This window comes from Leucopleurus acutus (genome assembly GCF_964270905.1).
Source record: "Leucopleurus acutus genome assembly, chromosome: 11".
Taxonomy (NCBI): domain Eukaryota; kingdom Metazoa; phylum Chordata; class Mammalia; order Artiodactyla; family Delphinidae; genus Leucopleurus; species Leucopleurus acutus.
In genome coordinates this window covers 3,147,945-3,160,569 of record NC_139152.1, presented here as the reverse complement: position 1 = coordinate 3,160,569, position 12,625 = coordinate 3,147,945, and the positions used below count along the sequence as shown (strand labels likewise).

Below are 12,625 nucleotides of genomic sequence, written 5' to 3'. Positions count from 1 at the left end.
AATACTTGCCAAAATAGAATACTTGCCAAACTGAGCATGCGAATTCATGCCCATAAATGTTATGCTGATTAATGTGTTAGGGAACGAGGTTGAACAGAAGATCTTCTAACCAATTAGAACATTTGGCCTTCTTTTTAGCCAGTAACTTCCATTACCTGAAACACAGCAAAAGATGGTAACAACAGCCTAAGTTTTTCGCTAGCCATATGAAGCCATGGAAGTGAGTGACTCCACTACCTTAACTATTCCCTATTGTTATCTCGAAGGGGCTAAATCGCCACTTCCGAGCTCTAACCCTGCATGGACTAGATCCTGCAGGCAGATCAGAAAAAAGCCAGGATGGTAAGAAGGAATCTAGTAGAACCTTAAGAGGCAAGTAAAAATAAAGTTCAAAGTCCCTGTCTTTGTTAACCTGTTTCTGTCGCTATTTTTATGATTTTCAGGGGGTGAAGCCAGCCAGTTTTGACAAAGTAGCAATTCCTGAAGTGAAGGAAATTATTGAAGGATGCATACGGCAAAACAAAGATGAAAGGTAAGTTGTCTCTTTTGACCTGGGTATTGCTTAAACAAAAACTTCAAGTGTAATAGGCTCTCAATAGAACTCTCAATCTAAGGTGTATTTAATACTTTACTTGTGATTAGTTTCTCTGTTTATGTCTTGTAATATCTTTTTTTCTTTCTTTTTTCTTTTTTGCGGTACACGGGCCTCTCACTGTTGTGGCCTCTCCCGTTGCGGAGCACAGGCTCCGGACGCGCAGGCTCAGCGGCCATGGCTCATGGGCCCAGCTGCTCCGCGGCATGTGGGTTCTTCCCGGACCGGGGCACAAACCCGTGTCCCCTGCGTTGGCAGGTGGACTCTCAACCACTGCGCCACCAGGGAAGCCCTGTCTTGTAATATCTTTAAAAGTAGAGTTCTGTCCATTGAAGGTAGTATTCACATTTGGTATACTGAAATGTTGTAAGAATGTGGTTTGGTAGAGTTTAATTAAACCAAAACCACCTTAAACATAGCTGCTGTATTCAGTAAGAACTACTTACAGCATCAGCATGATTTGTAAAACTCAGTAGGGTTCTGTCCTTAATGCAGCAGATCTGTTCCTTAGTCCTTTACCCATTGAATTCTAAAAGATGAAATAAAACATTGGCTCTTTAAAATCAACTCAGCTATGCAGGTCTTGATTTGCTGTTACTATGCCAGAACTGAAGAAGAGCAAAATGTCAAAATTCCTTTGAGTAAGAAGAGACGACTTCACCCAGAGCTTGGGAGGAGATCTGGCTTAGTCATTTATGCTTACAGAGGACTTTTCTCAGAGGAGGGCAGGTATCTGACCTGCCATATAGCTGATTCGTCACCCGCTAGGCGTGGCAAAGGGCCAGTGTCTGTTTTTGAAAAATAATCTACTTTCACCATCCCCCCTCACCCTCCAAAGAAGAAAAAGTAGACCAGGTAGTGCAGATAGAAATTGTAGATTGAGAATAATCTACCTCCTGAAGAATGCGAGTGATCAGGTACATCAACCAAATTAAAGAATTCCATATCTTCACTTCTCCAGTCTCATATTCTTTCCACAACTTTGTTATTTGGAAGAACTTAACATCATGATCTTTAAGGCTTTTTAGTAGAAATTTAGTTGGGTTTCTATTTTCATATACACTGATTAAAAAGGAGAGTCTTTAATCTCTTTAAGAACTTTTTTTAAAAACTATAAATAAAGGAATATTTGTCTCCAGTCTTAGCGTGTGTTACTCTTGTTTCTTTACTGGATGGAACAGTTTACTAGATTACTGGTATTTTGAGACCATTTATCTAGAGAAAATTGTTCCACAATCAGACTTCTGCTTGCCTAGTACACAAGGTGTTGAACAAAGAATTGAGAGGATATATTGGAGTAAATAAAGGTTGCTGTAGTAGAAGGTAATGTACTAGAAATAAAAAGATTTTCGAGTTTTGATTCCACCATTTATGACTTTTATAACTGTGAGCAAGATTGTCAGTCTCTCTGAGGATCCATTTCCTAATAATCAGGAAATGATATTTAATTGGATGTTGGTAAAGGATCAGATGAGATCATGCATACGAGATTTTTTGTTAACTATAAGCACTATGTAAATGATTATGTGATATTTTGAAGCTATGACATTCTATGTATTACTCGCTATTATTAGTACAGTATTAACTAAGATGAGATTAGATTATTAGATTTTAAAAATATCACTTTGAGCTCTTATTCATAAATGAGATTATTCTGATGTTCTGTAACTTGAATAAAACTATAATCACTGTTCAAATGGAGCAATGTAGAATGAGTTACAGAATTTCCCTTGTTCTTCTTTTTGCAGTCTGTTTTCATTATTCCAATAACAATAATCAGCCATACTTGAAAAGTATCTTTTAAATCTAATGGTATTTTGTTTTTTGTTTCTTTCCCCTCTCTTTTGAAGATACTCTATCAAAGACCTTTTGAACCATGCCTTCTTCCAGGAGGAAACAGGGGTACGGGTAGAATTAGCAGAAGAAGATGATGGCGAAAAGATAGCCATTAAATTATGGCTACGTATTGAAGATATTAAGAAATTAAAGGGGAAATACAAAGACAATGAAGCTATTGAGTTTTCCTTTGACTTGGAGAGAGATGTGCCAGAAGAGGTTGCTCAAGAAATGGTAAACTAACACTAATCAGCCATTTAAAAATTGATGTAGACTTATATACATTGATACTGTTGAGCAGAAAAGCAGTTTATGAAGCAGTGTATATGGCATATTCCACTGATATAAAATTGTGTTGATTAATGGCCCTAAAAGCTATTTTTATTTTAAGAGACATGTATAGACATAGATACGTGTATATTAGGAGATGTATATAGACATAGATACGTATAAGGATGGATGGACGGACAGACAGGCAGGCGGGCAGACAGACATACAGAAAGAGAGAGAACAAACCAGAAAGCATTCTGAAGTAATTTTGAAAGTCTGTAAGGTTGACTGACTCCTAATTAGTATAACCTATTTAGTTAGAATGACAAGGTATGTTTTCTAAATACTGATACAGTAGCCTTTGATCAGTCATCTGGATAAACCCTATAAATAGATCACACATTGTTTTTACTTCAAAGGGGGTTTTCAAGATCAATTATTAGTAGGCAGCCCTTGGTGAATCATTTTTGAAGTATGTCTAAAAGATCACTGTTCAGAAAGGAAACTCTTCAGCCATCTTAGGCTTGCCATGGTGCCTAAATAGCCATTTACTGTGCAAAGATACTCACAGACTGTCTCTGCTAGAATGTGTTAGAACCATTCAGTACTACTTACCTCTGAGAAGGGGTCAGGTATGAAAGAGGTACTTATTTTTAATTGTCAGGTTTTTATACTGTTTGAGGTTTTTATTTTTAACCTTCATATATTTACCACAGTTGTCTTATCTGGTTAAGTGGTTGTCTAGTGAAAGGAAGTAAAAGCAACACAGGTTAATATTAATATTAATATTAATATTAATATTGATGGTTACATGTGAGCGGGAAATAGAGTGAATATAATAGAATGAGCCTTTTGGTTTAAAAACTTTGATGTTGGGACTTCCCTGGTGGTGCAGTGGTTAAGAATCTGCCCGCCAATGCAGGGGACTCGGGTTCGATCCCTGGTCAGGGAACTAGATCCCACATGCATACCACAACTAAAGAGCACCCATGCTGCAACTAAGACCTGGTGCAACCAAGATAAATTAAATAAATAAAAATTTAAAATAAAAATAAATAAATAAAAACTTTGGTGTTTAGGTTCCCCATTGTTTTGTTGTTATAGTTAGTGAAGGTACATGTACCCCATAAGTTTCTACAAAGATAATAGCACCCACCCCATGAGTATCTCAGAATATGGTGGTGAAGTGCATAATGCAGACCAGTAGTTTCACAGTTTGGTTAAGACCAGTCCTTAGAGAGTTCCTTCTTCCCCTTCTTCTCTACTTTTCTCCCCAAAAGTACCTTTTTTTGTGTTTGGTTTGTTTTCTTTTGATATCCTGTTGCTTCCTAATGTACCCTTTTATCCTTCAGGTAGACTCTGGGTATGTCTGTGAAGGTGATCACAAGACCATGGCAAAAGCCATCAAAGATAGAGTGTCATTAATTAAGAGAAAGCGAGAACAGCGCCAGTTGGTGCGGGAGGAGCAAGAAAAAAGAAAGCAGGAAGAGAGCAGCCTCAAACAGCAGGGGGAGCAGCAGTCCAGTGCTTCCCAGGCAGGAGCCCAGCAGCCCCCTTCGACGTGCACTGGTGGACCTGCGGCCTCTACCACTTCAGCTTCTGTTTCCACACAAGTAGAGCCCGAGGAGCCCGAGGCAGATCAGCACCAACAGCTGCAGCACCAGCCACCTGGTGTGTCTGTGTTGTGTGAGTCCTGGGGGAAGCGCGCAGGGTTGCTAAAGATACTCCTAGTTGACTTTTTATCTTCGCAGTCATCATTTCGCACTGACCTCTTGGTATTGAAGTAGAAATCTAATGTGTCAATAAGAAGTTTGAAATGGTTGCCATCTACCTTTCTTACGTCCATAGCTAATAGAGTATGGATGGGACAGTGAGGAAATAGGATTAGGATATAAAACAATTCTACAGGTTCCAACATCTTGAAAGTTCTAATTTGTAGATCTCTACTTCTTATAATTCCTTAAAATATAATTAGTAGTGAAAAATAACAAGTTTATCTTAGCTGCTTATTTTTGAACCCACTAATCCGGTTCAGCTCTTTTAGCAAAGCTGAATAACGTATAAACTAGAAACTAATGAGACTGCTAGTTAGTATTTTGAACTACCTTCTTAATACTAAGGACCCACTGGTCTCCACAGTTAAGACTTTGGAAGCTGTCAAACTTCAGGCTGACTAATAACATTCTGTTTTATTCCCCTTGTTCTTCAGGTGGGAAAATACTGTGATAGGGAATTTTTTTTTTTTAAGACAGAACTTTTTTCTGTATGGATCCCTCATTTAAACATGGAAATCTACTTAGTAAAATTAGTATTTATTTTTTATTTAGTTCAGGTCTGTGCAAAGAAAAAACCAATTAACCCTAAAATCAGGGGTTTGTGATGGGAAAATGTGAACCTTCTTTTCATGATTTGTCTCTTTGTCTTGTTTTTTGGCAATTTATTTCTCCTTCAGCTGACGGGACGGTTGACAGTGGTCAGGGATCTTCTGTCTTCACAGAGTCTCGAGTGAGCAGCCAACAGACAGTTTCGTATGGTTCCCAGCATGAGCAGGCACATTCCACTGGCACCCTCCCAGGGCACACAGCGTCTGTTGTCCAAGCACAGGCTCAGCCCCATGGGGTATATCCACCCTCAAGTATGGTGAGTAGCCGTGCAAGAGAGTGTAAGCCTATAATGTGTTCAGTTCAGACTCTTCTGCCAAATTAGTAACAGCATGAGTCCAGAGTAAAAAATACAAATGATGCATTACCAAAGGAGGCAGGTTTATCACAGAGTATAATCGGAGTCATTCAGGCAGGGGAGGATACCTACATTAATGTGTGAAGACACTGTTTACAAGATTTAAACCAATCTGCGTTTGATTAAAGATAATGCTCTCTTTAGCCCTTCAGTGTTGAAACTGTTCCAAGCAGTGTAAGACGGGCACACAAGTGGTTTGGGGGCGGGGGCAAGGAGAGTTTTTCAGAAGTTACTTAAAAGAATTACTGAGTGTTTTCTGTAAGGTGTCTTAATGTATAAAACACAGGTAAGACTTTAGGCCATGATAGAATGCTGCATGTGAGTACTCTATAGTGAAGGAATGACCATTTAATTTAGCGCTTGTGTTCAGTCATCAGTTGCTGTGCGTGTTCTTGCCTTAAAGTCTGTGTTGGACGTGAGTTCCTTCCCCAGTATATGTTCATTTGCTTTTTCCCTTTATTTTGGTATCTGTTTTATGACTGATTTATTTTCAGCATCAACTTATAGAAATTATATCCTGAAATATTTTATACATTTATATCTATGCATATATACACACACATACACACACATTATTACCCATGTTTTACATTAGCCACTCTTGCTTCTCATATAGAGAATGTTCAAATAGATCATTAGATAATACCCCATTTCTTATATTGACCCTCCGTGAAGTCTTCAGAGGTGAATAAGATGCATTTTCTGCCTCAGGAAGGAACTGAGAATTACTGGTCACTGTAGGGCCCTTGTTTAGTGAGATCTTTAGGCAGATACATTGTCCCTCTTTCTCAGAAAGCTTTTAATCTGAATTCGTGGAACTCTTGCTCTTCATTAAATGAAACTCTGTCTTTTTCTGGTAAGAAAATATTTCTGCTTGTTGTGGTCTCTTATCCTACAGCTTGGAATAAAAGATGTTTGGCTAGGTCTCAAGATGGATGGCCACAGTAACAGAAAGAAAACTTCCAATGTACTAATGTTCTAACAACCTACTTCTCTAACCTTTAAGATAAGTAGGTAGGGTAGAAGAGCTTTATACAGACTGTACAGGTGTATTTCTGTGATCTAACAAATATTATTTGTCAGCATTTCTTGTCACTTTCTACTCTTGTTGATTTCTTCTGGATCATCATAACTATAGATTTTTTTAAAACTATTTTTAATCTCTTGGCTTCCCTCATGACAGGGTTTATGAACTTTGGGTCTCTGTTTTAGAAAAGGAAATGGACTGATCATTTATGAAGATGTTAAATATTTGCGCCACAAATACAGCTACATTTGATGCTCTAAAAGCAGACTTTAATGAAATATGACAGTCTTCTTGCCTTTTAATGACAATATTCTGTGGAAGTATTATGAAGAGTTATTAAATATTGAGGATTTTTCAAAACTTTTATAATTATTCCTTTCTAATTCCAGAAAGAATTTACTGTGGCTTGCAACAGTATGTATCAATTATAAGTGGAATTAAGAATAAAAGAGAAGCAAGAGTGGGGAAAAAAGAAAATGTAATCAGTTACACAGTTCACAATATCTGAAAGGAAATAACAAATTTGCTCAGGACAGCCTTGCAGCGTTAGATTTACTGCTTTGTAGCTATATTAAAAACCTTTATGTTAAGGTGCTTCAGACTTTCTAACTTTGTAAACCAAAGTTGAACCTCTGATGTGGCTGAAAAAAATTTAACGTTACTCTTTAGAGATTCACATTTCAGTTATTTTTCCATTGACTACTTTAATAAAAATACAGAATGTTTCCTGTATCTATTACGAATTATGTATAGAAAGCTAATGCTCTTCCTAGTAGGAAATGACTTTTTAACCTATAGATAAAGATAGGCAAGTGTAATAAGTACAATACTGTGAGCCAACAACTTTTTTGTCTAATGCCTTCTAAAATAGAACTGAGAAATCTTTTATGTCTGAGGTTTCCAGAGCTCCTGCAAAGCGATCCAGGCTTAAAATCTTCTACATCTTATAATGTACGTGAAACTAATAGAATTCATTCTTGTTTAATCTTAATAAGTTTGCAGAAACTGCAAGCCACCATTCATCATTTTCCCTGTCTGTTCTGCTACCTCAGTCAGTCGGTCATTCTTACTCGCACACTCATAACAATTAATGTTATTGCAGAATGTTTAGGAAGATACCTGGTCATTGTTGTGGTTGTTCATACGTGACCAATAGTGCAGAGACAATAGTTACGATCTGCCAAGTGTGCTTTGCGGGATTCCGTCTCTCCTCAAAACATGGCTTTGTGGAATTGAGGAGGATGGAACATTTCTTTACATCAAGTATGCCCTGTTACCATTGTACCTTTGGTTATCCTGTTTTCAGAGTGCTATGTTTTTCATGTGTGTGTTTGTTTTCTGTTTAGCCTCGTCGTGGCCGTAGCATGTCAGTTTGTGTCCCCCATCTTTCTGCTGTTCCCTCTCTGTCCCGCATCTCTCCCAGTGCTCCTTCCACCCCACCACCAGTGCTGTCTGCACCTCCTTCTCCTTCCCTCCTTCGGACTGCCCCCGAGGACACCTCTGCCGAAAAGCTTTCTAAAGCATTGGAGAGTGTCCTGCCTATGCACTCTGCCTTTCAGCGCAAGCACCGACGCTCCAGCCTGCCTTCCCTCTTTGTCAGTACTGTATGTAACATAAACTTCCTGACAAAACTTATTACCAGTGAATACATCCAGGCATCAAGAATTTTAATACAAATTAAGTAAAGAACAGGGCTAGACTTACTAATATATTATGCTTTTACGTTACCAGTTTTTCCTATGGTTTCCCATAACTTTTTGTTATGTAAGGCTTTAAGGGGGAGAAAAGCAAGGGGGTCATGAGAGAGAATGCTTCTAACACCCTTGGCATCTATCAGCGGGGAGCCATAAAATTGAGCTTTTGTTATATTCTCCTGTCCCCCGCCAACGTATTTAGATCCTTGCATTTTCATATCTTAGCAAAGAATGTGTGTATTATTTAATTTTAAACTCGTTGGCTTAATCAAAAGCAAATTTTCTCTTTATCAGACATTACCCAAACATGTTTTCTCCTCACTTTATTCCAAAGAGACACTAATGACAATGGATGAGTCCATTTTTTTCCAATAGTGAGTGAAGAATAATTGAAGAGGGAAAGTTGCTTTTAATTTGTTAGCTGTTTAAAATGAGGTGTCAATAAACTAAAAGCCCCCACATAATGTTCCCTCTTGGGAATTTTTTTTCTTTGAATAAGGTGGGATCTTGACTCTAATGGAACACATTAGATACGCATATAGTACATGTGATTTTCTTTGGCCCCATTACTGTCTGTGGAAGGTCTATCTTTCAGAGTTGTTTTAAACACTGTGGTACTTTGCTGCTGCTTTTCCAGATAGAGAATTTAGTTAACATTTTGATCTAGCAACCCCCAAATCTTGAGATTTTTACCTAGGAGAATGATTAACTGTATAGTGTTTTATGGCTTTGGGATACTCTTTGAATAAACAACAGTAAGACGGAGCATTCTGAGTCAAAACAGAAACCTCCTTTTAGCTGTTGTGAAGAAGTAACAGTGGAGCCATTTTGCCTATTTGATAGGGGTCTTCCCTATTGAAAGAATGAAACTGATCTACCCTTTTAAAAAAAGAGTCCGTGAAAGTGAATTATTACCGTGTGCAATTATCCTTTTCACCTGTTTTGAACACCAAATTAGTCAACACAACTAGAATCAGAAAAGTGGACATTCAATGATTTGGCATCTGTAACATGTTTCATGTAGTAAAATTAACTGCATTTGGTTCGGGGCAGACAGGGGAAAGACATGACAGTCACTGGCCAAGTGGTGTATATTTTACTGTACACCAAAAATCTCTTCTGATTTCTAGTCAGAAGACATACTGTTAGTTGATCAGAAATGAACCCTTGGAGCCTCTAACACACCAGCAGACAATAAGGCTTCAGAGTAGGAAGACTTGGTACAGTTATAAGTGAACATACAAATTGTAGGTAAATTCAGAATAATCACTTAGAAGGTTAAATTCTTCCATTTCCTTTGAGAGGGGAAAGTTGTGGAAAAGCAGCTCTTATCTAATGCAAAGAGTCCCACAGAATAATTTTATTGACCCTGGATGTATTTAATGGATTTTTACTATGCACATAATTTCCAAAAGCATTGTTATTTCTTTATTAATTATAAATTTGGTGTAACCGTTTCATAGCATTACACAGAGTTACCCAATTGTGCATGTCAATGTAATTTCACATATGAATGTATGAATTACTTGTCTTATTCATGTTGATACAGCCTCAGTCCATGGCGCATCCGTGTGGGGGGACCCCAACATACCCAGAATCACAGATATTTTTCCCAACTATTCATGAACGTCCAGTTTCTTTTTCACCACCTCCCACCTGTCCACCGAAGGTGGCCATTTCCCAGCGGCGTAAGAGCACCTCCTTCCTGGAAGCCCAAACTCACCACTTCCAACCCCTGCTGAGGACTGTTGGCCAAAATCTTCTTCCACCTGGTGGCAGCCCAACTAACTGGACACCAGAGGCTGTAGTTATGTTGGGTACTGCAGCCAGTAGAGTCACTGGAGAGCCATGTGAGATACAGGTCCAACCTATGTTTGAACCAACTCAAGTTTACAGTGACTATAGACCTGGACTAGTACTTCCGGAAGAAGCTCACTACTTTATTCCTCAGGAAGCAGTGTATCTAGCTGGGGTACAATACCAGGCCCAGGTGGCAGAACAGTTTGAGGGCATTCCATACAACTCACCAGTCCTGTCAAGTCCTATGAGACAGACACCTGAACAGAAGCCAGGGCAAGGGGGCCCTACCTCAAGTTCTGTCTTTGAATTTCCATCCGGACAGGCTTTCGTGGTAGGACACCTCCAGAATTTAAGATTAGATTCTGGACTGAGCCCAGGATCTCCCCTCTCTAGCATTTCTGCACCTATCAGTACAGATGCTACAGGCTTGAAATTTCACCCTGTCTTTTTTCCTCATTCTGCACCTGCTGTGTTAACTCATAACAATGAGAGCAGAAGCAATTGTGTATTTGAGTTTCACGCTCGTACTCCATGCTCCTCTTCAGGAGAAGGAGGAGGAGGAGTTTTGCCTCAGCGCATTTACCGAAATCGACAGGTTGCTGTGGACTTGAATCAGGAAGAACCACCTCCTCAATCCACAGGATTACACGGCCGCCTGCAGCCTGTGACTGAAGAACAGCCTGATTTCCAGGCCCCAGAACTGACCGTCTCTGTGGTAGAGCCCACCGGACAGAGCTGGCCCATAGGAAGCCCAGAATATTCCAGTGATTCCTCACAAATCACTTCTTCAGACCCCAGTGATTTTCAATCACCTCCCCCTACAGGGGGAGCAGCTGCATCTTTTGGCTCTGACGTCTCATTACCCTTTATCCGTCTGCCTCAGACAGTGTTACAAGAATCCCCACTTTTCTTCTGTTTCCCCCAAGGAGCCACATCTCCGCAGGTTTTATCTGCCTCATTTTCTTCAGGAGGATCTGCACTCCATCCACAGGTTATAGGAAAACTTCCACGGTTCTTTTACACTACCCTACTGTGCACCATTATGTTTAAGTTTTCTATCCCTCCTTTCCATTCATGAGGGTTATTGTTTAATTTTATTATGGAGTTTCTCCATTGCGGGGGGGTGATTTTAAACTACTTGTATTTAAGAGCAAAATATGAGACCGAAGCGGCCCGATTTACCAATAACATGTGTACACCCTTGGAAAAGAGAGCACAAAAACTAGAATTTTAGTTACTCATCAAAATCAGTTACTTCTGTCCATATGTAGAGTGGACAGAGTTTTCAGCTATTAGTGAACACATAAATGTCTGTAAAGTTGACTGAGCATTGATTATTTACAAATATTAATGTGAAGTATTTCTTTCTCCCTAGAAACAAACATGGCTAGTTTTTAAAAAAAAATAGAGAAGATAACATTTCTTTTCCTGTAAAATGCAAAGAATGAAAAATAAGAAATCTTTTTTTTTTTTTAAGTAGTGTTAGGAATATACAGAGTTTTCATTAGTATGGAAGGATCTTAAAAGACAGAGAGGAAACATCTTAGGAATTTGTCTTAACAAATGAGGATGCCTTTTAAAAATGGCATTAGTCAGGGCTTCCCTGGTGGCGCAGTGGTTGAGAGTCTGCCTGCCGATGCAGGGGACACGGGTTCGTGCCCCGGTCCGGGAAGATCCCACATGCCGCACCGCGGCTGGGCCCGTGAGCCATGGCTGCTCAGCCTGCGCGTCCAGAGCCTCTGCTCCGCAACGGGAGAGGCCACAACAGTGAGAGGCCCGTGTACCGCCAAAAAAAAAAAAAAAAAAAGGCATTAGTCAAACAGGTCACTGTGTATCATATGTTCAAATAAAATGTTAATCCACAAAATTGATTCTAATTTTTAGCAACTAAGTTAGAATCTAGTGTGGGTGACGGGGGTTTTTTTGTTTTTGTTTTAGGGATTTGTGGTACATGTTGCAAGGTAAAGACCATTAGATACCTCAGTTCTTAGATTTTTCCTCAACAAATTTAGATTTTGTTGTTTATGAATATGAGCATATGCACACTCTTGCAAATAAAGACAAAGTGATGGACGTAATAGCATTCAAGAAGTGGAGTCAGTATTGACTATTTCATATATTATTCCTTCGATATATTTTGTCAAATGTATAAGTCTTATAAAATTTATGTAGGAGACTATGCAGTTAAATAGGAAACTTTGCAATTATATATTCAAGATATCATTTAGATGTTTTAAATATCCCACTCTTTTATAAAGAACTATATGTTCTTCTTTGTACTTTCTTCCTATGTTCTTCCCCCATCAGGGGCATAAATAACCCCCAAAATATACATAAAGTATCAGTTACTTAGAGCAGTACTAAGAAGCAAAAAGATCTAGAAACTTGAACTGTGTGTACACGCGGTATGGTACGCTCACATTAACACACTGGTTGCCAGCCCATACTGTGAACGTGTATGCACTGCCAGCCTTGCTCCTTTAAACTTTCCAAAATGAAATTTCAAACATCAGGTAGTTTACAGAAAAGGTGCAGAAAGAATGTATACTCACAGTGGTTAAGATGCAGTAGAATGTGATGTTCTATCCAAGTAAGCTTCAGAGAAGCCCCTCTAAACTGAAATGAAACAGCAAAGTTGGGCCTTTTCATTTTCTTAGCTCACCTATT

The 12,625-nt window shown here is 38.9% G+C and overlaps 1 protein-coding gene across 14 annotated transcripts in view; it reads left to right on the top strand.

Moving 5' to 3' along the window:
* Positions 1–12,625, top strand: part of WNK1 (WNK lysine deficient protein kinase 1) — a 136,089-nt gene that overhangs the window by 87,464 nt on the left and 36,000 nt on the right. For 12 of the 14 annotated variants that reach the window (XM_082850720.1, XM_082850719.1, XM_082850710.1 and 9 more), the window contains exons 5-8: positions 444–532; positions 2,443–2,662; positions 4,051–4,384; positions 5,151–5,338. In XM_082850720.1, coding sequence (XP_082706846.1) covers positions 444–532; positions 2,443–2,662; positions 4,051–4,384; positions 5,151–5,338 — 831 coding nt within the window. Of the gene's footprint in view, positions 1–443; positions 533–2,442; positions 2,663–4,050; positions 4,385–5,150; positions 5,339–9,707; positions 10,950–12,625 lie in introns of all 14 variants that reach the window. The other 2 variants (XM_082850711.1, XM_082850717.1) reach the window with 2 other exon arrangements.